Below are 27696 nucleotides of genomic sequence, written 5' to 3'. Positions count from 1 at the left end.
ATAAGAGTACTCATGATTTCCGGTAGAATATCTGAGTGGGTAACAAATTGTGGTAAGGATTAATGTAATGGTATAGACTGGTATTAGCAGGGATATCAACACTAAGAAGAAGGTACTTGGGTGTTGTGGAAGAAGGCGGAAATGATCATAGAAAAATCATAAGCATGAACAAGGTAGTCAGGTGTTGTAGGAAAATAAGAATAGAGTGCTGCCTTTCGTCTCTTCGACTTCAAAATATAAGAAGAGTGATGTGACTCCTTGGCTTCCAAGAAGCTGTAACATAAAAGAAATGTATTGGTTCTTGGACGCCAAGTAAATGTGCCAAGTGTTCAATCGGTTTCAAACAAGAAAAAAAAGAATAAAAAGAATGGAAGAAGGTTTGAAGGTTATAATTCAAAAAAGAATATTATGAATTGTCTATGTACATGTAGATATATTGGTGAGGTGACATTATTTTATTATAAGAAAATAATATTATGGTGTCACTTCATTTTTTATTTATGTGTACGTACATAGGGATATATTATAATAATATGGTGAAAGATCATTTAAAATCCTTTGAGGTACGTATTATATTTTAATTAAATTATTTTATGTTTCTTACATTATTAATTTAATAGCTCATGCGGGTCCTTCAATTGTATCCTGAAGTTCAAGTCACTAGGTCCTTGCCAAGGCAATTTAAGGCCATACCTGTCAATCTTGATGACTGAACTAAGCTAATATCCCATTCTGTTGATCTTGTTAAGCAATGCTTTCCCCTGTCATCTTCTCTTGCAATCACCCGTGAAACACTTCCACCATAATAACAAGTTCCATAATAATTTTCATATAAACATTTAAAAGACTTTAATTATTAACCATAATTCCAAAATCAAGCAAATGTTAAACATTATATAACAAGTAATTATTAATGACCATCTTCATTAACAGTTAATTCAACGGATATAAATAACCACCTACGTCACATGATTATGAAAGAAAAACTCGTTAAATCCAACGGCTATGAGCAATTTAAAATTAGGTCAAAATTTGGGATGTAACATACCCTCCCCCTTAAATTTTTCATTGTCCCCGATGAATATCACAACAAAACTTTAAACAATATCTATTCAGATTATTTCAAGAAAAGAAATGTTCAGGTTCTAGCCTTGGAGAAAAGATGAGGGTATTTTTGAAAGATTTTGTGATAATCTTCTCAGGTGGCATTATCCTCTGCATATTGATCCCACTGGACCTTGCATTGAGTCACCTCTCGATTTCGTAACCGTAGCTTACGCACCTCGAGTATTTTGAGTGGTTCTGTTTTCTCCACCCTTGGTTCTTACACCTGCATTAGGTTCCAATCAATTATATGATCATGACGAGTAATGTATTTCTTAAGATATGACACATGGAAGACATCATGCATCCTTGCAAGGGCTGGTGGTAAGGCAATTTTGTAGGCTACTGGGTTCACAACTTCCAATATTTCAAAGGGTCCCACATACCTTGGGGCTAACTTGGCATTCTTACCAAATTTGATAGTACTCTTCTGAGGTTTTACTCTTAATAGTACCTTTTCTCCGATTGAGAATTCCCTAGGTGTTCTTTTTGCATCTGCATAACTTTTTTGTCTGCCATTAGCTTCCTTCAATCTCTGACGAATTTGGATTATCTGCTCTTCCATTTCCTTGAGCATTTGAGGCCCAACAATAATTCTATCTTCCAATCAATTCCAACTCATAGGAGTTCCACATTTGCGGCCATATAGAGCCTCAAAGGGGGCTGTTTTAATGGTGGATTGGTAAGAATTGTTATAAGCAACTTTTACCAAAGGTAAATATGTTTCCCACTGATATTGCCAATCCATACAATAAACTCTTAAAAGATCTTCTAATACCTGGTTTACTCTTTTTGTTTGACCATCTATCTTAGGATGATAAGCTGAACTGATGTTTAATTTAGTACCTAGTGCTGAAAATAGTGTTTGCCAAAATCTGGCAGTTATCCTAGCATCCCTATCTGACATAATTTCTCTAGAACTCCATGTAATTTGAAAATTTCTTTTATGAATTTATGAACAATTTCTGGTGCTCCATCAGTTAGATTTCCTAGTATAAAATGAGCAACTTTTGTCAATCTATCTACTACTACCAAAATGGTATTGTGTCTATTCCGTGTCATAGGTAATCCTTGCACAAAATCCATGGAAATTATTTTCCATTTCCATTCTGGTGCCTCATTTGGATGTGTCATGCCCAAACTTATAGGGCAAGAACACAACTGCAAATTTTTTTTGACAACATTTAAGTTATACAATTGAGATTTTCAATGACAATTAAAAAAAAAAAAAAATCAACTAAAAAGTTCATATTGGCATTAGGTTAAGGTTATCTTAAAGGTATGACCGTTACGACTAAGTGTGCAAGTATCGAGTTTTTGAAGACTCACTGGTCATGGTCGATCATTTTCTAAGAACCACAGTTATTCAGAATATCAATCGAGGTGGTAAGAACCTTTACCAATACATCACCGGAGAATTGATTGCCTCCCTTAAATGTGACCATGATAGTAGGGTAAATTTTGTATGGTACCTTTTGAATCTGTCCTAATGAGGATAAGTTCATTCATTTGTCAATAATATCACTGCCTACCAATTTCACCATATGTATAACTTGGTATCAGATGATTGTTTTCTTTGTTCTCCATTGTTCATCAGATAGAGTTCGTATCCTTATTTTATTAAAATTATACATTACAGTGCTAAATTATGGAACAATGTAAATGACTCAGACCCGAGGACTTAAGAAGAAGATTTACCTAGTTTACTCAAATTACACGTAAACATATAATGTTCAAACATACTTTTAAGGCTCTATTATGAACATACCTAGGACTCTACTCGAATACAATGCAAAATTTACATATATAAGTATCATCATAACCATCTACTATTCCAACCTCCTGACTATTTATTGAACCCACTAATCCCATCAAATCTCATTACTTAAACTTCTATACTTGATGTACTTCTTTTTATTTTTTTGTATTGACATAGAAGCAAAGGTTCTCGGGTTTACGAGTGTGGAGGTGATGCATTCAAACAAATTGCTCTACCTCATACATTTCTCCCCCTTCTATTTATCTTTCATACTCATTTTAAATGTATATTAGTATCCTCCTAATGAACTTCTTATGTATTATCCTTTTTCTTTTTCCGCTTGACCATTTTAGAAATTTACTAAATAGTCGCTCCAACTGGCCCCTAAATATTAATTATCTATTATATTTGTTATTTTATTTTATTTTGTTTTGTTTTGTTTTATTATTAATTTTACATACACGTCTCTTTACTAGTATCAATATATAAGTTAGGTCAAATTACTAAATTTATCTTATAAATCAAATGTCTAAACTCTATGTCTTAATTACTTTATAATTTTATTAAATAAATCTTAGTAATCCTATTTAGTAAAATACATTCCCACCTTACCTGACAATGCTTCATTCTAACTTAATTTTTATTTTTCCTAAACCAATATATTCACTCTTTAGTTCACCGTTATTTCTAAGATCATAATTGCATACTACATTTACAATACTTACCCCTTACTAACCTTGAACTTTGCCTCTACTTATTCACAAGCTAACTTGAATTTAGACTAACTTACATTTATAAATATTAAAATTATGCACCAACTAAGCTAAAAACTCTAATTCTAAAACAACTTGACATTCCCTTATTAATGCAATTTTCTCAAACAATTACCTTTCCCCTAAATCTACCTAACACTATACTAAGTCTTCTCCCCCCCAAATCTGCACCTAATTCCCATTTCCAAGGCTTCCCACTAACTTTTCCACCTCCTTCCTAGGCCCACGTGACATGGGCTGAAAAGTCTCCTTGCTGCAAATTTCATAAATGAATTTGGTTTAAAAAGGTAAAACTTTGTCTTGGTTTATTTTAAGAAAAGGAAGCACTTCTGTTTGAAACAAACCCCAAGGCAGCCCTTGGACATTTGACTTCCCACGTGAGTGGATGGGGAGTGTGTTGGGGAGGCTTCCAAGGTGGTCGGCCTTGGGAAGTCTCCCTAGTCTTTTCACCATTCAATTTTTTTTTGCTAAGTATTATGTGATTCCAAGCTATGCAATAATGAGATGTCAGTTTTTTTTAATATTTTATTATTTTATCATTTATGTCTCATTCAAGTGCCTCATCGACCTTGACTAGGGGATTGACTCCATTTTGTTTTCTGACTACCTATATTTTAAAATGATATTGATTTGTACATAAGATAATTACCTTGGATTTCTTTTTACTTGTTTTCTTTCATTTAGGAGATACTTGGCATATTCCTTTATTATTTTAATAGTCTGCATTAGCTGGGTAGTATTTCCATTTCTCCATACAAATTCCAGTGAATAAAATGTGCACCTACAGCCAGTTTATATTTTTTACATCTTATACATTCTATATCACTTATTTGGTTTTCTTCTTCTATAGTCTAGGGTACTCATGATAGGTTATTGCAATGATGATTTGGAGTTACTGATTAGGCTAAGTATAGTCTAGATTAATGATTTATTTTGCATTTAAACATTAACTTAATGCATTAGATATACATTTCATGACAATGTTATATATGACTAACTGAATTGTTTTGATCTTTGTCTTATGAAGTTTAGAAACCATTGCTCAAGGACTAACATTGTATTCTCATGCAAGATTTAATTCGAATATATACACACAACTAATATGCAATAGAACTGAGATGATAATAACGTTCAACAAAGATAATTTTCCTATCAATACAAACTCTTATATGATATCAAATTTCATTTGGCAACCTTTTGCATACCACTCATGAACATCAAGCATTTTAAATCCCTGATTGGTATTCCTATCCAAGACGGTAAAACAACAATATTATTACAATGAATTTCTCTTATGTGATACCCTTATAATACACAAAGGGTGGTGGAACCAACGCATCAATTATACACATTGGAAAAACCTTTTACTACACATGAATACTCCTATCCCTTCCATTTGACAGTTGAACTAAGATAGTAACATCCTTTTACAATACATGTAGTCTCACATAACAAGATGGAGTTTGCTCTCTATCTCATCTCAATACAATAATGTCTTCTCCTATGCAAATGGAAGACAACGAGAACTCCAAGTTTCTAAGATCTTTCAATAAGAACTTGCAAATGAGGAATAAAAAAGATGATGAACCATGGAGACTCACCTCCCAACCTAGGCCTCAAGGAGACCACCCACCGAGCTAGGGGAAACAAGGCTCAAACAGGATACATTCAATCAATCATCACAAAACAAGAACCAACATGAATACAACATTTTCACAACACATTTACAACCCCAACCAAGGCTTGCACAATGATTCACATTTGAAATCATAAACATTGGGTGAAGGTAGGCTCTTCAAGGAGGAGAATGCCATATCCTTATGAAACAACAAATCTCGCAATTGCAATATTCAAATAAGGCTTCCAAGAAACATGCCACAACAAGGCTATCAATAATCACATGCCTCAAAAAGGCTATCCACACTTACTCCTCTTCACATATCCTCACTTATACCTCCCATAGAACAATAGAAGGGCATATGGCTTCAATGGAGCCCATACTCCATGAAAACTATCCCCTCTCCAAGAGGAGGATTTCTCAACTTCAATGTTGAGCCCAACTAACCCCTTCACCCTAAGGCTTCTCTTCCCTCCCAAGGGTGCGTAAAGCCTTCACACCCAACACAACATTCAATCCACAACCACAACCCAAGAAGACAAAACCAAATGCAAATAGATTTAGCATGCTCACTCACATACACAAACATTTACAGCATGCACCATATGCAAAACACATAGATCCTACAAGAAACACGCTTACAATATCCATCTTAAACTTCCATGAGATGAAAGAAAACATGGCATGAAGCACTAACCTCCTTCCAAGCTATGGTTATGAAATGGTGATGAAAATCTTTCCTTCCTTGGCTTCCAAGCTTCCTCCCCCAAAGCCCTATTTGTCTTTACAATTAGAGAGTGGGTGAACAACCACTAAGTTTGGCACAAGCTCCCTAAAAGGACCTCCACTTCTATCCCCACCTACCCCTCTTACACCCTTGTACCTTTCTACCAATAAGAACTTAACCAAGTGCAAGGGTGAGGAAAGAAGTCATGTGATACTGTGATTTTCGAATTGGCTTGAAAATGACTAGTTTAGAGGGTCTCCTAGGTCAACTTATGGTTAGATTTAGACCTCCAACCTATACGATTACCATGTGGGTGACTTATTTTCACAAAAAATAACACTTGGGAATCACTTTAGGCTCTCTAAAGTTCCTACCAAGTTTGAATTCGAATTCCAACAAGATGGTGACTCCTAACACTCTCCAAGGTGGGTTGACTAGATTTCATAATGAGATTAAGTTTAGGTTAAGTGACTTCATGCCTAAGACCCTATATGACATGTCATTTACACATAAACAACACAAGTGTCAAATGACACACACCTTAAAATACTTTACACATCATGATGACATGTCTCTAATTAATTACGATCTTTAAATTTATTACACCCATGCACAAACACATTACGAAATAAACACAATACAATGAGGTTTTGAATCTTTCAAAGATTCACCTTGGTTTTATCGTGTTCACGTAAGTTTGAACCTTGTTTCCCCGAATAATTTCCATGGTTCAACTTTCCTGCACACTCAACTTAACCATCAGTAGCCCAATGAAATATTATAGAAATACATACAAATAAGTGCAGAATAATCCAATATCACATAATTCACATATAAACTAACTTCCATCTAATCATTTCCATAAAATATTCAAAAGATTGTAATATCAAAATATGCGTATCAACATTTATCTTTCTTAACATAACGAAATTATTATTCTAACTCTATTACATTATTTGTCTATCATAACCATGAAACATTGAGGTTATATCTATTACATCATTAAAACAAATAAATGAATCCTAGTATGTCTTAAGTGGGGGTCACTAATATGGGAACATGTAACTAGTATCTTTTCAGTCAAGCTAAACATAACAACATTCCTAGCAATACCCCTTTATTACATTACAAGGGTGTGTGTGTGTTCTAGGGTTAATCTCTTAAGCCAATAGAATGTTCCAAAATTATGTTGTCATGATTTAAAATAATCTATGAATGCAACCATTTATGTTTTGTTGTTATAATCTACATCCATTGTTATTTCTTAGGAGAGAAAATGTTAACTCATCTTTCCTAATTTGGCTAGCAAATCATTCTATAACTCCCTTGATCTAGTCCCTAGCTTGAACATATAGAGTTTCATTTTCATGTGATCTTAGCTATTCCACCTAAAGTTATTGAATGGGTATTACACTTATAATAACCAAAGTCTGCTTTAGTCTCTAATAGGATCTCATAAATCATTATTAGTAACAACAATGTCAATCATAACCTCATTAACTCTAATCACATTCATTTCATCAGATCTATAATAGGGTACTAGTGTAGGCCTTATAGGATGCAAAAGACCGTTTGGTTATTGATGTTCTGCTTTTACTCTTTGGCATTCTAAGCATCCTGCCCCAAATTTGTTACCTCCCTTTTCATTCCTTTCCAAAAATATAAAGGTTTTATATTTGACAACATTTTAATTACTCCAGGGTGTCCTAAATATGGGGCTGAATGAGATTCGTCCAAATCATTTTCCGAAGTTTAGTTTTGTTGGGTACATAAATCTTGTTATGATATCTTAATAATCCATCCTTTTCTATCCTAAATTCTGAATACTTGGGATCCTGTCTGTCTCTGATGAGAGCTAGGTTGATCTCTGCATAAAATTCATCATGCTCTAGATGCTGTAAAATCTGGTCCTTTAATCTGAAATTTATAGTAGCCATTGCAGAAATGTGTCTCCTACTTAAAGCATTTGCCACTTTTTTTTCCTTGCCTTGATGTAACTTATGTCAAATTCATAGTATTTTAAAAATTCCAGCCATCTTCTTTGTCTAGCATTTAGATTTGGTTGAGTAAAAATATATTTTAGGCCATGATGGTCGGATTGTAGATCAAAAAGTTTTCCAATCAAGTAATGTCTCCACATTTGAAGAGCATGAATAATAGCTGCTAATTCCAGATCATTAGGGGCGTAATTTTGCTCAGAATTCTCCAATTTCCTAGATTCATATGCAATTACCTGCTCATCTTGCATTAGCACACCTCCTACTCCTTCTGATGCATCAGTTATAGCAACAAATTTCTTTTGTGGGTCAGGTACTCTTAATATGGGCGCTGTTAACTTTTCCATCAAATATTCAAAAGCTGATTGACATTTTTCTGTCCATACAAATTTCCTTCCCTTTCTATGAAGTGATGTAATTGGGTAAGTTATCTTGGAGAAATTCTTAACAAACTTCCCATAGAACCTTGCCAATCCCATGAAACTTCTAACTTCTGTCACATTTTCAGGTATAGGCCATTCCTTAGTTGCTTTGATTTTTGATGGATCTACAACTATTCCCTGAGCTGATATAATGTGCCCTAAATATTGAATTTCCTTTTGGTAGAAAGCGCATTTAGACAATTTTTCATATAATTTATGTTCTCTTAACCTTTGTAAAACTTTTTCCAAATATTCTTTATGTTCTTCTTTGTTCTTAGAATAGATTAGAATATTATCTATAAAGATCAGTACAAACTTATCTAGGCAATTTTGGAATATGCTATTTATTAAGTTCATAAAGGCTGCTGGAGCATTGGTTAATCCGAAAGGTAACACCATGAATTCATAATGCCAATACCTAGTTCTGAATGCAGTTTTGTGAATATCTTTGTCCTTAATACGAAGTTGGTGATATCCTGACCTCAAATCAATTTTTGAAAATACTATTGCACCTTTCATTTGATTAAAGAGATCATCAATTCTAGGAATTGGATATCGGTTCTTGATGGTAACCTTATTGAGCATTCTGTAATCTATGCATAATCTCCTGGTTCCATCCTTCTTTCTAACAAACAGTACTGGGGCTCCCCATGGTGATACACTGGGCCGAATCAGTTTCTTGTTTAACATATCTTGTAATTGTATATGCAACTCCATTAATTCTGTGGTGGTCATTCGATATGGTGCTCGAGAAATGGGTTCTTCTCCTGGTATCAAATCTATGGTAAAATCAAAGACTTGGGATTGTGGTAAACCGAGGAGTTCTTCGGGAAACACATCTTGATAATTCTTTAGGTAGGGGTATTTTTCTTTGAACGATTCCTTTAACTTTTCTCTGATTTCCCCATCTTAAAAAATGTAGTCATCTCCATAAGTGGTGTTACTAGGATCTCTCATGTCTTCAACTCTTACTGCAAAAATCTCATAGCCCTTCCTTCCATATTTCTTAAGTTGCATGGCAGATATCTGTTTTGATTTAATTTCATGTTTAATCCCTATAATGCTTGTAGGTTTGCCTTGGTCATCCAAACAATCTACAATATTGCAAGACAATCCACCTTGGCCTTATGCTCATTGAGCTAATTGATGCCTATAATAACGTCGTAAGACCAAGAGGTGCTACATACAAATTCAATTCAGTGGAGAAATTTGGAAAATCAACTTGAGCCTCAAACAGACATTGCTCTACCTTAGCCCTTGACTGGTTTGCATACTCGATTGTTCATGGTTTTGCCATAAAATTATATCTCTTTGGAAATCTACTTAATAGTTTAGGTGATATAAAACATTCAGAAGCTCCAGTATCAATTAAAATAGAGACAGGGTTCTTGTAGATCTTACCCAGAGTTTCAATCGGGCCTATTTGTTGTTTAGCTTGTCTATTGTCAAGGACTACATGGATTCTTTGCTAATAAATATGCTGCTGTTGTGGAAGAGGTGGTCGGTGTGGCTGATTGGTGTTGGGTTTGATGGGGCATTTACCAGCATAATGATCTCCCCCACAATTGTAACATTTCGAAGGTGGCCCCTTCTTTTCATTGCTTGTATTATTTTTACTTATATTGAAATTACTTTTAAAATCCTTGATTCCATTTCCTTTTGGTTATGGCTTGCTATACTTGTAATCTTTAAATTGTTTTTTTCGAGATCCAGTATTTGCACCTTCCGTATTCCAGTTTGTTTTCCTTTTATTATCCCAAATGGAGTCATCTCTCTTAATTTTGTATTCTTGTCGAATAGCCTTCTCTAAAGCTTCTTCCATGGTTCGAGGAGTGAGAATATCAACTACTCCTATTCTATTATTCAGATCCATAATGAATTTCCTCACCTTTAGCTTTCTATCTTGCTGATATAGTTTTTCAGTTTGAGTGGGTGAAGAAGTTTTCTTATTATATCCAGAGACTTCTGTCTCTGTTCTAAGAGGTGATGATTGCGTTTCCTCATGGTTATGCCTCATTTGGGCTGCCATCTCATTCATTCTCTTTTCCATATTATCCAACTTCAGTTGCATTTCTTGCAAAATTTAAAGCAATAAATCAGTGGATGATTGTGTGTTTTCACGGACCATGTCATGATCTGCAACGTTCTCGTTGCTGCTCATTTTGTTTGTTTATTGGTTTAACTTGTGAATTTACAAAATTTTGTGTCAATTTGTTGCATACATATTTTTAAGTGTGCTTACAACAAATTAAAGGAGTTTTGTGAATGCATATAACACAAATAAACCAATTTATTTAATTAACTTAATGCTTTTACTGCTGCTTTCATGGCAGCCTTATTTATAAAAATTTCTTCTATAGAGGATATTTACATTATGGAATCTAAATTTTGCTTCGCAGCATTCAAATTTGATTAAGATTTGTACATTTCCCGCACCATCCAAGATTTGTGGAAATGCAGAAGAGAGTTGCCCTGACGAGCGTTCCAATTTTGAATTAGTTTGTTCCTATATGCTGCTTTACTAGCAGGAGCCCACTTGACTCTTTCCTTTCTCATTCACTACGAGGCCTAGTTCAGGGTTTCATTGTCTCGGGCATGGAGCAGCAAGTGTGGTCGAATTTTGGCATGTTTTTATTTAAGAGAAGATGGGATGTCGAGCCTTCTTGCGGAGTGTTCTACGTACTTGCATCGTGTGCATTTATTCTAAGAACTTTTAGGTTTAGTAGTAAGTAGTGTGCTCTAGGTTCAGTGTCAAACCCAATGCTTTGATACCATATGTAACAAACAACTTTTCATATAAAAAGCAAAGACAATTTATAAAGAGATTTTCCCAACATTCATTGAATAGATAACTGAATTCCTTTTCATATGACATCAACTATTTTAACTATCAACAATTAACTGAAATAACTGTGATCAATTGAAATAACTAGATTAATGATTAATTGAAAATAACTATATCGATGATCAACTGAAATAACTATATTAACGATTAACTGAAAATAACTGTAACAATGATCAACTGAAATAATTAGATTAACAAATAACTAAAAATAGTTGTATCAATGATCAACTGAAATAACTAGATTAACGATTAACTATCTTTCTCTAGATACAAGTAAAGTAAACGCTCAACAATGGAAAGAAGAAAAAAGGTAACATACAAGTATTATTTGGTGGGTCTTTAGCTGGTTGTGCAAGCCTCGACTTTTGGTAAGAGGAGAAGCATTGATTTAGGCTTAACCTCCCAACCTCGGACCATACTTATCCCCACACAATCTATTGAATTAGAAAGACCCTCCCTACCCCGGGATTGGATTTGGGATATTTTTAGTCTAGCCACCTGAGCATTCTAGTGAATAGAATGTCCGCATAGTTATGGACGAACATGTCTGCATAATTGGCATCACTGACATCAAGTGATCTATAGATGGAAAACATGCCTTTAAACTACCCTGGCCAATGCTTTCTGATGGGTTCAATGACCCGATCACCACTGCTCGAATTGACAACAGGAAACAATAATAGGGACTAGCATGAGCTATTTAATAAAATGTTTTTAATTCATTATATTTGACTTTTACTCTATGTCATTTGTAGATTCCATTTCACCTCTTCACCTTTTCCATGGCTATACAGTCGGTAAGTCCTAGGTGCCGAATCTCAGAGCAATCAGCTTTGTCCGTTGATTCTCAACTATTTCATGATTGATATATATATTCCAACTTATCACAATCTGTGATTTGAGAAAAATATTCTTAAAGATTGCAGAAATTATTGTTTGATCTCCATTGGCATAATGATTCATGGATTCATATCATGGTTACTTGGCTTTCACTTGCCATGAACAAATCTAATTTAAAGAGGATCAATTCTGTAATATCAAACAAGATATCATCATGATAAATACTGTAGCTTACTGCTATGTAATTTGATGTTATTGCATCATTGTTCAAGAAAAATCGAATTTGAAATATTGGATTCGGGTATTCAACATAACTTGGACAAATCTGGGAATGATGTCTTGCTGAACGCTCAGCTACTTGCCACACCTTTACTTGCAAAATATCTAATGCAGTCCCAACATAAGAGTACTCACGATTTCTGACAGAATATCTGAGTGGGCAAGAAATTGTGGTAAGGATTAATGTAATGTTATAGATTGGTATTAGTAGGGATATCAGCACTAAGAAGAAGGTAATTGGGTGTTGTGGAAGAAGGCGGAAATGATCACAGAAAATCGTAAGCATGAACAAGGTAGTCGGGTGTTGTAGGAAAATAAGAATAGGGTGCTGCCTTTCGTCTCCTTCGACTTCAAAATATAAGAAGAGTGACGTGACTCCTTGGCTTCCAAGAAGCCATGACATAAAGGAAATGTATTGGTTTTTGGATGCCAAGTAAATGTGCCAAGTGTTCAATCAGTTTCAAACAAGAAAAAAAAGAATAAAAGGAATGGAAGAAGGTTTGAAGGTTATAATTTGAAAAAGAATATTATGATTTATCTACGTACATGTAGATATATTGGTGAGGTGGCATCATCTTATTATAAGAAAATAATATTATTGTGTCACATCATTTTTATATCTATGTGTACGTACATAGGTATATATTATAATAATATGGTGAAAGATCATTTAAAATTCTTTGAGGTACATATTATATTTTATGTTTCTTAAATTATTTATTTAATAGTTCATGCAGGTCCTTTAGTTGTATCCTGAAGTTCAAGTTGTTGTGTCCTTACCAAGGCAATTTAAGGTCATACCTGTCAATCCTGATGATTGAAATAAGCTAATATCCCATTTTGTTGATCCCGTTTAGCAATGCTTCCCCCTTTCATCTTCTCCTGCAATCACCCGTGAAACACTTCCACCATAATAACAAGTTCCATAATAATTTTCATATAAACATTTAAAAGACTTTAATTATTAACCATAATTATTAACGACCATTTTCATTAATAGTTAATACAACGAATATAAATAATTACCTACTTCGCATGATTATGAAAGAATAACCCGTTTAATTCAATGGCTACGAGCAATTTAAAATTAGGTCAAAATTTGGGATGTAACACTAAGTCTTCATGTCTTGATCCTCTTGGATCCCAAGCTTTGCTCTGCAATATTCCATTAACTTTACAAACTGATATAGCCACTTGCACTTTGTTGCTGACTACCCCACTTACTTTAGTGCACCTCTTCTTAGGTACTTTAATCATCAACATTCTCATCTCATCAATTACTTTGTCTAGTTTATCCTGCAAGCATCTTGTTTTTTCCTCAAAATCTGTAAGCATTTGATTTGAACGTAGTACTTGAGTCTTAATTTCATCTTCAATTCTTTAATTGCATTCTCATGTTCATCAACACTTCTTACAACCTCAAAATCAATTTGAAAATTGAAATTTACCTATATCTCTTTAGATACTATAAACATTGTAATGTTCCCGAATTAGAATTAACTTCACACAAGCGTGTATATTGAATCCCAATGGGCTGGATGAGAAGGACAGTTGAATTAGGATGGTGTACGGACTACTTGATGGCCGTACAATAGGTACTTAGAGGTTGCATTGTAGCTATGTGAGGGTCATACAGAATGGACAGGGGGAAAAGTACGGTGAGGGTATGTTAGAAATAGGGTCTTAAGGTGAGAGCCAATTGGACATACGGTGTTGGTAGGTACGGTCGTATAGTGTGGGCAAACCCGTACGACGAGGCAAGGGGATCATCGTACGTGAGGGGAGAGTGTTGTACAGAGAGTGTGGGGGGGAGGTATACAATGAAGTCGACGACGTATGGTGGGGTGAGGGTGAGATGTCCGTACAGTGCAATTAGGAGGTTGTGCGGTGTAAGTACGGAGGGAGTCAGCGATGCCATTACATACATATATCAAACATAAATAATCTATAACATCAAAGATCAAATAGATATAAGTAACACCAAGATCAAATAAATATATGCAACTTGTTACCAAATAGCAATAATGTTCCTGCACACGAATAGTGCACCAAATTGCCAGATCCCAAGTTAAGCCGTACATAATGGAATACAAGTGGTCGCCTTTGCCAGAGATACCAATAAACGCTAGTACTAGAATAACAATCACAGATTGATGTAGATATAATTATTTGTAAATAATGATGGCACTCCAATTTGCCAGATTTGAGCCGAGTAATATATAGACGAAATAGGGTGAGGGTTGAATCCCACCAAAACCGCAAGAGCCAAATAGGGAAGATCTTTCACTTCCAAAATGGCGAACAACAGAGAATCTTGAACAGGAGTTTGCAATACAAAGAAATAATCCAAATCACATATCTACGACTACCTAAGCTGTGCTTAAATACCCATCGAGGAAAACCTTTCCGAGGGTGTACAAAGATAGCCAACGGCAACACTTACCAATGGAAACTAAAATAAAAATAAGTTCGAGATATATTAAATCAATTGGAACCACAAATCCAAATATTAACTTGGGCCCCTTATTAGTTAATTAAAGTAACTAATTAAAGATCCTTATATAATTAAAATTCTGGGACGAGTTAATTAATTAAGTTAAATTAAAAAATTACATTAAAATTTGGGGACATGACAAATCCTCGCTGTCCAAAGATTGCTTGCCCTCAAGCAATCTGTCATCTGACGAAACACCAACAGCTCCAGGGTCCTAAATCAAACTTGCAGGCAAGACAAGTGAAATGATATCAATCCTTTGTAGCACCACATTGCTATCAAACTTCCACTGCGCCACTCTAATATAAACATTATCGTCTCCTGAGTCATCAGGATCCCAAACCAAACATGCAGGCGAAATGAGTGAATTGTCATCAAACCTCCCTTGCACTCCACTGTCATTAAGCATCCGCTGTGCCACTCTGATATAAACATTGTCGTAGCCTTCACCAGGATCCCAATGACACAAATTGATGAAATCTTTCATGTCATGTTCAAAAATCTCTTTGGGTATGGTCATGCACACAAATGCTGATGCTAGCACAAACTTACCCATTGACACAACCACGGCGATCACTATTAGATTCTTGACGGATGAAACCTTGACGAAGAGAGCTTCAATGGTGAGAATGTCGATGAAGACTGTGAGAACCACAGCGGCATGAGCTTCGGTGAAGGGTGCTGCAATGATGGGAGCCTCAGTAAAGAGTACCTCAATAAAGGAAACTTTGGTGGGAAAAACCTCAACGGAGAGTACCTCAGTGGCAAACAAAATTTTAGCTGTAGATAAAACTTCAATGGTATGCAGAACCTCGGTTGAAGCCTTGATGATGGATAGAGCCTCGACAGTGAGCAATGTCTCAATGTCAACACATGTAGCTATTACGATCGATGCAGCCACAATGACAGACACATAATGATGATGGACACAACCATGATGCCATCGATGGATACAACTACAGCAATGGATACACCCTTGGCGACGGATACAGACTTGACTCCAGTGATGGACACAACGAGGTTGATAGATGCAACGATGGTGACGAACATGATGGACTTGGTAATAGACACAGCTGTAGAGACGACAATGGAACCCACAAAGATAACACTTATGACGACGATGACGGTGCCAGACATGGAAACAGACACAATGACGATAACGAATATGGCGACGGTGACAACAACAGACACAATGATGGTGATGGACATGAACTCGATGACAGAGACAGACTTGGTGTCGGTGATAGATACTTGTGAACCTGCTTCATCTCTAGCTATGATCTCCTTTCTTGACTCATATTCTCTTCATAATTTTTCCAGCAACATTATCTCGTCACCATATTTCTTGTGCATTGTGTTTAAATGTTGCTCTTTGTACTTCTTTTCATATTGTCATGATCCAACTTTATATTTCTCTCATTGCGTTCCAAATCTTTTTGAAATTTGGTCACCTGTAGGCTGAGTATTGTCTTCTGAAAGCTCTGCATACAAATTTCTGCACCTACCTTTTGCCAAAAGATCTTGAATCAATTCATGGTACTACTTTGCCACATTATTCTTGTTCTGTAGCTTAGGATGAAAGACCATGTAATCAATGAAGGGTAAATCTTTCTGAACCTGTGTAGGGAGTTAGTTATATTCATCATACATGTCGAGTATTTCAGTATTTTTATTGAGTTGGGAATTCTATTCTAACTGCTGCTGTAACTTTACAAGATATTTTGTGACTTTCCCCAGCCATGTATTTTCCCCATGACAACACTCTCTTCCTTTCAAGGAATCTGTTAAATAGTTTGCTGTTTTAGACTGTAACTATTTCTCAGAAATTACAGCTTGACTTGTCAAAGGACAAAAATGAAAATCTCCTTCTAGTCTTGACCCAAATTCACCTCGCATTCCCCGTATACATAACAAAGGCATCCTGTCAAACACTTGCATAGACATAACTAATTTAGAACATTCACTTATCCTCAGGAGCATTTTGTCAAACATCTTGTATCTTGCCTCTTATCACAAGCCAATCATTGTTTGAGCTTAAGCAAATAGATTACTGTTACTGGCATTAGTAGAAATCCATGACAGTATAATATTATGATTCCAAACAATCTATGCTGGCAGATTTATAAATAGAAGTTGCAAATGAGCAGATCTCAAGGACTCTGAACTGATCTTTGTAACAATGTTAACAGTCTGAAATACACAACAATGGCCCCATTCAATGATTCAAAATTGAGGGTACCATACAATGTTCAATTTACCAATGCTTGCTGTAATCGTCTTGGCAGCACCTGTAATACATAGCCACCATCTCTAACACCCAGACCACAACTTTTGGTGCATTACAGGGTCACAGGAAATAAAATATTTGCCGCAAATGAAATATTTGCCCCAAACATTAGGAAAAAAGCAAACCTTGTTAGTTCATTTCAAATAACCCTATAAATTTCTCAGTAACTTTGCCCAGAGTTTATTATTCACGACACTCACTATAATCTTCAATGTTTAAAAATCGTTGAAATGGCAGTATAAATATATCAAGCCCCTACAACACAACGATAAGTTGTGAGCCTTTCATCTGAGTGGTCTTGGGTTTGAGTCTACTCGAGCTTAAGACATAATAATAATAAATTTCAACAAATAATAATAAATAATAAATAATCGAGGCTTCAGCTCATTACCTATTCAAAGAAAAGTGACCTTAAATTTTTTATATTTCTCAAATAATCTTGGTCTGTGATTATAAAGTTGTGTGCCCAACGTCAAGGTAATGAGAGCTCAAATATTATTGCCATCTAAATACTCCATATGGCACCCACAATATTCATCAAAAATATAATCCTCAAACCATACTTCCACAAATCTTATTCCATGAGCCTTTGATAGTCTCCAGTGGTAAAATATTATATTGCATTTCCGTTCAAATGTTACAACCTTTCAAATGATAACATTGTCCGATAATTTATTTAGACATCCATAAAATATTCACCATAGCCTACCAAAAGATAATACTGAGCACCCCAAATATTTATCGAGTTTGCCTTCAATATTGATCATTTCTGAAGTGTCTCTGCTGCATCATTGGAGAATGGCCTTGTATAAGAACATAGGAAGAAACGATTTCGGCAGAGACATGACCCAAGATTATTATCATGACTCCCTACGTAATGGTGATTTATAAAGAGGAAAGAGCATTGAATAGGGAACAGATAGGGGAAAAAACTCAGAACGAAGTATACAATTAGTATAAGTGCTGAGAATAGAGAGTACGGTAAGCAGTGACCAAGTAAGATGCAGCAGATGGACTTGGTACTCAACACCCAATCGTATATCATGGGTTTGATTTAATCTTTGGATGGGTTATCAACTAAATTCTGTGCCATATACATGATTGGTTGAATACTGGTAAAAGTAATACCTTGCTGTGTATTTTTCATTTAATTACTGATTACTGAATTTGAATACTATGGTTTTCTTAATGTACATTAGGGGACCTTGATAGGTATGACAGTAATATATTAGGATCCTTTTATTGCTTGATATATATATATATATATATATGAAACCAAAATTATGTATGGAATAGAAAAAGAAACATAAGAATAGAAGATTATTAAATATATTTCATATTGATCACATGGAAGGATCAATAAGGACATAGTTACTTATATTTGGTATTGAATACATATCATCTGCACACATCAAAAGAAAATACATATTATATTATATGGCTGACAAAGTATGGCACGACAGCACACTAATATGCTGTATGTAATCTGAATCAATACTGAATTACAAATATTATATCTGAATTCTATGGTGGGCGAAGAACTGATATGTTGTCATTTATATACACATATAGTAATAGTAATAAATCAAGATTATATACAATAAAATACATCCATAACAAATTTATATATATGTAATAATCAGAGAGGAAATCATTGATATATTGAAGACATTTGATCCTATGACTATTTGACTAAGAAGGTAAGACTGAAGTGTTACCAAGGAGGGGCTTGTATGAATCCAAGCAATGGAGCTTTGTCCCAAGCTAGGATGGGGATCAGCCACCCCAAGCTACTTGCCGACATTGTCCCAAGAAAGGTTTAAGGGCTTAGATCTGTAAACTTTTGGTGTCTAGGCAACTTGGATAACATGTACTCCTGCCTTCATTAAGTTGAAGTAGTAATAAGGTAGGTATGGATGATAATAATTTGTAGAGATAACTTAATTCTAATAAGATCAATGTTAATCCTATTAGGGGACATTACAATCCAATCCCTAATTGAGAGATTTAGGTTAAATTAAGTAAAGTCCCAACAAGAGACATCATAGAGTGGCAGACATGGACTCATGTTCGGGATTGACATTTTAGTCTAATGAAGGTTTGATCTCCTCTATGGAATGGAATGGCGGGTTCAAAAGTAGGGCGGGAATTGGTATAGGACTTGGATTCTGCAGATTATGCTACTATCCCAGCCATATGCAAATAGTGGATCTTGATATTTACCAAAGCTTGGTGGCATTGGTAGCCCATTGAGGATTTTGGTCGTCTTTGGATTTCCACTCAATGCAAGTGGAATGTCTCATCATTTGGGGGTCTTTTAAAAGGAAATGGCCATGTCGTCTTTAGACAGCTAAGAGGAAACTTAAGATGCTTTCAAGGTTGGATGCCAAGTAAGAAAAAAAGGGAGCATCATGACCTTGGAAGCTCCCAAACTAGAAATGCCCTAGACAAAATGGAATTGCATGCACTTTCCACTGCCAATTGCAGCCAATGAGAAATCTCAGAAATGGACAAACTCACTTGCAGTGTGCCTTGACAGAGTATAAGATTAAGGGTATACAGCATGTCAAAAAACGGCAATGAGTTTTTATTTATCCTCCAGTAGAATGGAAAGCCTACGTCATGGAAAAAGGAACTTATTTTCTGACTGTTTAGGATGATCACAGGGTGATGTTGCTGAGAAGGATTTGGAAACAAGGGAAGAATCTGATCTATAATTGTGTCCAAATAAATTTGTTTCAGTGTAGTGAGCCATAATATCAATTTATTGGCTCTCGAGTATTAAATGTTTATTAATTGGATGCAATTTCATATTAGAAGTACACATGTATAAATCTGAAAGAGAATCAAGTGAGATAATCATATTCACATAATAACGTACAACAATGTCCTCAAGATATGTAATGATAGACACACACACATTTATGATTGAAAATGCACTATAGTATATACATACAATTTGAAATTAAACAATATAAAAGAATTAAGCTGTATTATTTCCATTTAGGTTGTTAACAAGCTGATAATGTGAGTGGTTTTTATTCATTGTTTTGTCTTGGTCTCTTGTGTGATAAGAGAATACTCTTAGTACATGCTGTCGCAGTCTGGTAGGTTTGGCAAATACTCTGGATCTCTGATTTGAAGCTGAAATTAGAACTTATCTCCTAGCGGCTTATCTGACATAATTTTCTTAAATGCGACTCTTTTCTATGATGCTAGATTCTCGCAATTCCAGCAGTCCCATTGACAATGTCTGCAGGTCTACTCTTTGGCAATGTGACAGGCACCATTATTGTCTCCGTTAGTGGAACGGTATGACAATTTGTGGCCACCCAAAACAAGTGATTCAATTCTTCATCATATTTTAGTTTAATATTGTACTAATACATTAACTGTCATTGTAGATTGCGGCTACTGTTTCTTTTTTAATTGCTAGATACTTTGCCCGGGAACGGATTGCGAAGCTAGTAGAAGGAAACAAAAAATTCGCTGCAATCGATAAAGCAATAGGAGAAAATGGATTCCGAGTGGTTACTTTGCTGCGGCTGAGTCCTTTGCTGCCATTTTCACTTGGAAACTACCTTTATGGTCTGACTTCAGTGCAGCTTTTTCCCTATGTTCTTGGCAGGTATTTTTCTTCACTTTTTAGAAAGCAAGATAATTATCATATTTCCTGTGAAGGATCAACTAAATAGTTTTCTGCCTTCGCTGAATTTGATTCGTTCGCAGTTTTGTGAAAACAACAGTTCTTATAAATCAGGACAAATCTGAATTTTTTGTGTTGTTTTTATTTAAGCTGAAATACAGTGAGAAAGATGAACATAAACCCTGAACAAGCTATGTGGCTTATATCCAAATAAGTTAAACTTTCTGAAGGTGGGTATAGGGGCATTCAAATAACCTTTTCTTGAGAAAACGCAGACGATCAAGTCTAATTTTTTAAGAAAATCTGTCTGATCTAAAAAACTCTGAAATGAATCCAAATCAGTAAGACTGGAAATTTTCTTTAATCTGCCTGATGTAGACTTTGTTAAAGATCTTAAATAGGCATTCTTCTAGATATATGTCACACAATAGATTTGCAATTCTTGAGAAGATAAAGAAGGTCAGAAAGAACAAATATACCAAATTGGGTTTCTTTTAACCAAATCCAGACAGAATCGAATTGTTATGAACCTACTGGATTTTCCTAGTTCGATCCAGTATTTTCAAATCTCATAGAAATTTTTATCCTTTTTTCTGGAAATTCTGGATTTCCATTTTGTCTCTTTACCAAAGTTTTTTTTTTGGTATGTGGTAACTATGTAAATTCAGCATTCTATTGCAACAGCATCACAATGATACAAATATTGTTTTGTGAATGTATGCTTATTAGCGAAGTCACAAGGTTTGCCGAGTATCTCGCTTAAAGTTTGAAATACAATGAACATCTAAACAAGGTGTGAAATTCGTTAAAATTTGCGTTTATATTTGTACAGAAAAAGCGGAAGGTTTTTTCTTTTAAATATATCTTTGCAATAGAATTTTTGTTACAGTTTCAATGGTAATTTTTAATCAATTGAGCGCCCACACCGTTTCAACAGAGTATGATTTTGCAAGTCTAGATGAGGTTAATTAAAGAACTCATTCATCCATGATAGCAAGTAGTGAGAGCACAAATTTCTTGTACATCTGATTCATTTCTTCTGTGATGAGTTGCATGTTGTTGACCTGTGAAAAAAAGGTTTTAAGGCAAGGCGCAACCAGCGACAAGAGGGCATTTGTACGAGGTTCCATTGCAAAGTGGTCGCCACTCCAGCAATTCTGCAACATCCCGTGACTTGTTTTTCAATTTAGATTTGTTTTTAGGTATTTTTTGATCATCATATTCATTGTTTTATAAAATTTTAATGTTTACATTCTTTTTCTATTTTTGTAATCAAGACTATGAAATATCAAGTATTATCATCCTGATGATGGATCACAGAGTGTGATCCGAAACTTTGATACAAAAATTGTCACACAATCTGCCCAGAAATAATACAACAAAGATTTATAATGGATTGTGGAAAACTAATATCTACAAGTATTATCATTTTTTAATTAAAAGTTATTTTTATTTATTTTAACTGGTGTTCGATTTAAACATTTGAATCTTTGTGTTAATTTTAGGATCGCTGCAAATGTAATAGCACTGCTTGTGTTTTATGTGTTTTTCAAATGCAACAATCTCTCTTGCATTTATATTGAGGATGAGGCAAGGAGAGACACGTTGCTTCATGAGACATGTCTATTCATTAGTATGTGATTAACATAATGACATATCTTTGAATCATTATTATATTAATTTCTCCTAATAGTATTATATATATATATATATATATCTATATAATATTTCACATAATAAAATATATATATATATCTTCAGTTTAGTCTCATGGGATTTATCCGACTGAAGCTATAAAACATCAACAACCCCTCTTAGCTAGGGAGGACAAACACAGAAAATGATATTACCTTAGCGTAATATCAAGAATGACATGTTTAGGAATATCCTTGATTAGAAGATATTCACCATCAGATATCATCTCATGATATTAGGAGAAATGGCCTCAGAATATCAAGTCACATGATATTCACCAAGTACTCAATGTCCATAAGGTATGTGCACACGTATCCTCAATGATACTTACTATAGGAACGTTAAATTCATGGTTTGTTTAAGGAAATTAATCCACCATGCAAGATATAATCTATCATGATCTGCATAGGCATCAACTATATGATATCCATCATGATAGAAGGTTAGACTATTGTAAGATTGTCACTTTACTATAGTAACCACAAAGTCATGTGGTAACTCACATGACATCCACCATGGCTCAATGCAGAGGGCGGAAACAAGGGATTTCACCTCGAACTTCTCTCACAGAGTAGAACTCATTAAATAGATATCAATCTGTTGATCTTTTCATCCAAGATTTCTTATGAGAAATTGTCAGACTCTCTCTGAATCAAATCTTCTGAGCTCCTCGTCCTGTAATGTTCCTATCATAAAATAAATAAATAATCAAGCTTTGTTTATGGGCTGATTAATTTAGTATATCTCAGACCCATTTTTTATTTTAAATGTTTCCATAGGTGTTGCCATTGACTTTCTCTGTAAACCCTCGGGAGTTTCTACGAAGGGTCTTTAAGCACAACATGTAGGTATTAGTTGGTATGCGTCTTTGGATTATTTCTTTATATAGTGAATTCCTGTTGGAGTTCTAGATTGTTCGCTATTTCAGAAGTGAAAGATCTTCCCTATTTGGCTATTTCGGTTTTAGTGGGACTCAACCCTCACCCTATTTTGTTGTGTATGGCTTGGCTCAGATCTGGAAAAATGGAGCACTATCTGTATGCGGAAATATTATTACTATTTGGTAACAAGTTGTGTGTATCTATTTGGTCTTTGGTTTTTGTAAGTTATTTGTGTTTTATATATATCATTTGCATTGTACAATCCCTTGCCTCCATCGTATGACTGTATGACATCCTGCCAACTGTACACTTCCGCCTTCACCATACCATACACTCTCCAATTCCACCGCACACCCTCCATACTCACCGTATGACATCCACCCCTCATCGTACAATGATATCCTTGCTTCACCATACGACCTACCCACACCATACGACACCACCTGTGAATACCATACGAACAACGGTTTGCCATTGTACGGATAAAAAATGACCAAACTCTTTACATGTCCAACAAACAAATTTTTTCATACCTTTTGGCTCACTTTCCATAATCAAATCAATACCTTCTTTGATCTTCATGTCTTCTTTGGATCTAGATTTGTCTTTACTTGTGCTTCTATTCTTTTGTATGCAACAAAAGGAATCTGGATCTGGAAACTCAATGCTTAGTTTACACATTTCTGATGTCTCACCAAGAAGCTCCATCAGGACTGAGGACTATCCTTTTTGAAATGACTCGCCATTGATCTCCCAAAGTTGTTAAGCTTTCTCTTCAAGGTCTTGATGCTCTGATATCAATTGTTAGAATATATAGTCCACTAATATAACTGGGTGGGTGGGAGGGGGGCAGGGGGTGAATCAGTTATCCAACTATTGTCACAACTATCAACCTTTACAATACTTAACCATATGAACAATATAATCAGAAACCATAACAAGATACTCATTCACAACAACACTAGATATGTTAACTAGGGAAACCCTTATTCTTAGCATGAATGTTGATGGTATTCCTTTGAGGGAGTATCCTAAGCATCGGTGAGCATGTGGCAGTATTGACATGTTGCATTCATGACTGTGTTTGTCATTGATGTCAACATAAAAGTAAGTCTGTGAAGATTGAGAGTGGTAGATAGAGATCAAGGTTGTATGGACTGAGGTTTGATGATCTGGTGATGCGCGCGTAAGAACATGTTCCACTTTGTGTCCTGATGATAAGGTTCAATGCGCATAAAGTAAGTCGAAGACGTACGGAAGATATGCCTGATTTACAGTAAGCAGTATAGAGACAATGTACTTGAGAAGCAGTTTTTGATGATTGCATTATATCTTCTAATAGAGATAATATGGAGATGCGCAGTTAGTCAGTGACAGAAGACCGTCTGATGGTGATGTCAGCGAGTGCGCAAGTTCTAGTGTCGCACATTTGTTAAGTTGTATAGACTGGGAGCCGACAGTGCTATTGTAATTATGAATTAATTAATTATCTTATTATAATTAATTAGGAAAGCCTCAAGGTCGACTCATGTAATTATTTTGAAGATAGGGTATAAAGGAAAGTATCTTCCTTTGTTGTAAAGCATGATCGTGAAGTGATTGAGTGCAAAGTATTCAAGGAAGTGTGAAAATGAGCAGAGTGTTTGGTGAATGCAAGTAAGCAATTCAAGGGATTATTAGATGCGAGGTTTGTGATTTGGTAACAAGATCAGAAGGAGCAGAGGTCCGGTTGATAGGACAAAGTGAGAGGAAGGAGTAGTACACTTCAATTCTATTATTTTGCAAGGAATAATATAGAGATCATTTGGACAGTGGGTTCATTGGTCTTGCCCCTGAAGCTGTTTGGATAGTGGGTTTATCTGCCTTCCACAACTCCTAACAGGGATTCAAAGTCTCCTAACAGGGATTGATATGTACTGAATGTTGTTATAGACACCTAACTTGGTGTTGTTGTGTATGAGTATCTTGTTATGGTTTTTGATTATATTGTTCACATGGTTAAGTATTATAAAGGTTGATAATTGTGACAATAGTTGGATAACTGATTCACCCCCCCCCCCCCCAAGTTATATTGGTGGACTATATATTCTAACAATTGGTATCAGAGACACCAAGCTTTATCCCCAACAACGCAACTTCAACAACGGCAAGGCACTCTGCTTGATTATTCGTACCATCCCTCATCCTTTTTGTGCAAAATGCCAAGATACTCCCATCATCAAATCTAGCCACCACAACAATTCTCGAGGGTCCTGGGTTTCCTTTGGAAGCTCCATCGAAGTTGATTTTCACTCAACCATTCTCAAGCGGGGACCACGTCATGCTATGTTTCTTTGACAAAGAATCAACTCTCAAAGGCCCATGAACAAGCCTATATTTAACCATGAGCCATCTCTTTAGAATAAAGGCATCATTCTGATTAAAGGGATTCTTACTTTGCCTGGTACGGGATGCTACATTAGAAACTAGCTTAGAGATGGCCTTTTTCATTCTTATCAGGAATCTTAGTAGATCCTCTGCTTTGTCCTGGAAAATTGGTTTGCTTTGTTCCTTCGATATCTCCCATAAGGTGTTGGATGGATGATTGTTTAGATTGAGGAAAAGCATGAGAATTGGGAATGAGTAGGCCACACATCCAACCAACCATTAAGATTGGTTGGCATTGAACTAGACCGGTCTAATCGCTTGAAAATGAACTCCCAAACTTTGCAAGAGAAGTCACAACCCAGAAACAGGTGGTCTAGAGACCTTTTATCACGGTTACAAAGGACACACTTGAAGGTTCCTACAAAACCCAAATGCTGAATCCGATCCCTGGAGAGGATACAGGCATGCTCGGTCAACCATGTGAAGCGTAGGCCTTAGGGAGGCATTTATTGTGCTAGCACAATTTATTTTCCCATTCAATAGATGCATGGTGACTATCCAATAGTGAGTACCCAATCTTGATTGAATATCAACCACTTTTCGCACTGCACCGCCTAAAAGCATCTTGCTCTTGTATCCTGATCACCTGCCTATCTTTTAGAATCACTTTGAGAGCCTCTTGACCTGCAGGGGAAAGATCCAAACTTGCATGATATTTCCATGTCAGAGGACGACTTGGGGCAAAGGAATGCCGATTGACAAAATCAACTACTTTCTCGCCCTGCGACCTTTTAGTAACTATGATAACCTCTTGAGGGATATCCATATTTGGTAATGATCTCTTTCCGTCCTAGGAATTAGACCAGAAGTTGGCTTTTCCTTTGTCGCCAACCTGCCATGTGGGGTGGTTCGTGGTCAAGCTTCTGCAACTAAACAAAAAATTCCATATAGCTGAGCCCTGGGGGAGATCGGCAATTGTGAGAATTCTATCATCCTCCATAATATCCATGTATTTAGCTCGCAAAATTCTTACCCACCTCCGGTTCGGCTGAAAAAACATTTATGAGACAAGTTTTGCTCCCAACGCAACATTAAGTAGTTTCTAGTTTCTCATTCCAGCCCCTCCCTCCCCCTTTGGGTTGGTAGATCCCAAGCCAATAGTGGAAATTTGTTGTGATCATGATTACCAAATTTTGTAGATATAATACTTATATTCAAAAGAAATAAATAATATAAGGCGAATTTAATATTGATTTTTCTTAGTTGCCAGATTCGTACCTTGGAGGCCGGATCTGGATTCAGGTTCGTGTCAATCTAGACAAGATCCATGTTTTTACCTTGTGGCCGCGAATCTGGCCGGATCCGACCTTCAGGGTACGAATCGAGCAACTAAGAAAAATTGGCATTAAATTCGCCTTATATAAAACGGATCCACAGGGTAAAAACATGGATCTTGCTCGGATCAGCACAAATCCTTGAGGATCCAGCGTGAACGTGTGCATCAAAAGTGTTTTAAGTGGGTCCAACTTCATTTAAAATGATTTTTTAGTATTTTGTTTTCCTCCTAACCCTAAAACAACCCTTCTATAGACTCTTTTATGAGTGAATCATGTTACAAACTTTGAAGTCTAATGATCTATATTTTGAATTTTCATAATTTCATTTTGTAATTCATTAATATCAATGTGAATGTGTTGATTTTCTTTATAATCGTGAAAATAGATCAATGATCAAGTACACTAGATTCATAGGTTCATACTAGGAAATGATTTAGTTTTAAAATTATGTATGTCTTACTTTTTTGTATATGTAACATGTGTATATATCCTTACGAATCATAATGGGAATTTTTTTTAACGAATCCATGGATCTGATTTTGAATAGGCAACTAAGCGATTTTTTTATAGTTTTTTTTTACCCTTGTCAAACTTTGTCGGAATTTTATAGTTGACGAATTCAAAC

The 27696-nt window shown here is 35.5% G+C and overlaps 1 protein-coding gene across 2 annotated transcripts in view; it reads left to right on the top strand.

Moving 5' to 3' along the window:
* Positions 1-27696, top strand: part of LOC149556971 (SNARE associated Golgi protein family) — a 142987-nt gene that overhangs the window by 30259 nt on the left and 85032 nt on the right. For both annotated transcript variants that reach the window (XM_089831615.1, XM_089831616.1), the window contains exons 3-4: positions 20365-20457; positions 20550-20773. In XM_089831615.1, coding sequence (XP_089687741.1) covers positions 20365-20457; positions 20550-20773 — 317 coding nt within the window. The remainder of the gene's footprint in view (positions 1-20364; positions 20458-20549; positions 20774-27696) is intronic.

This window comes from Cupressus sempervirens, chromosome 5, assembly GCF_028749045.1.
Source record: "Cupressus sempervirens isolate cs-2001-9-10 chromosome 5, ASM2874904v1, whole genome shotgun sequence".
NCBI lineage: Eukaryota > Viridiplantae > Streptophyta > Pinopsida > Cupressales > Cupressaceae > Cupressus > Cupressus sempervirens.
This window is presented reverse-complemented; position numbering and strand designations above follow the sequence as displayed.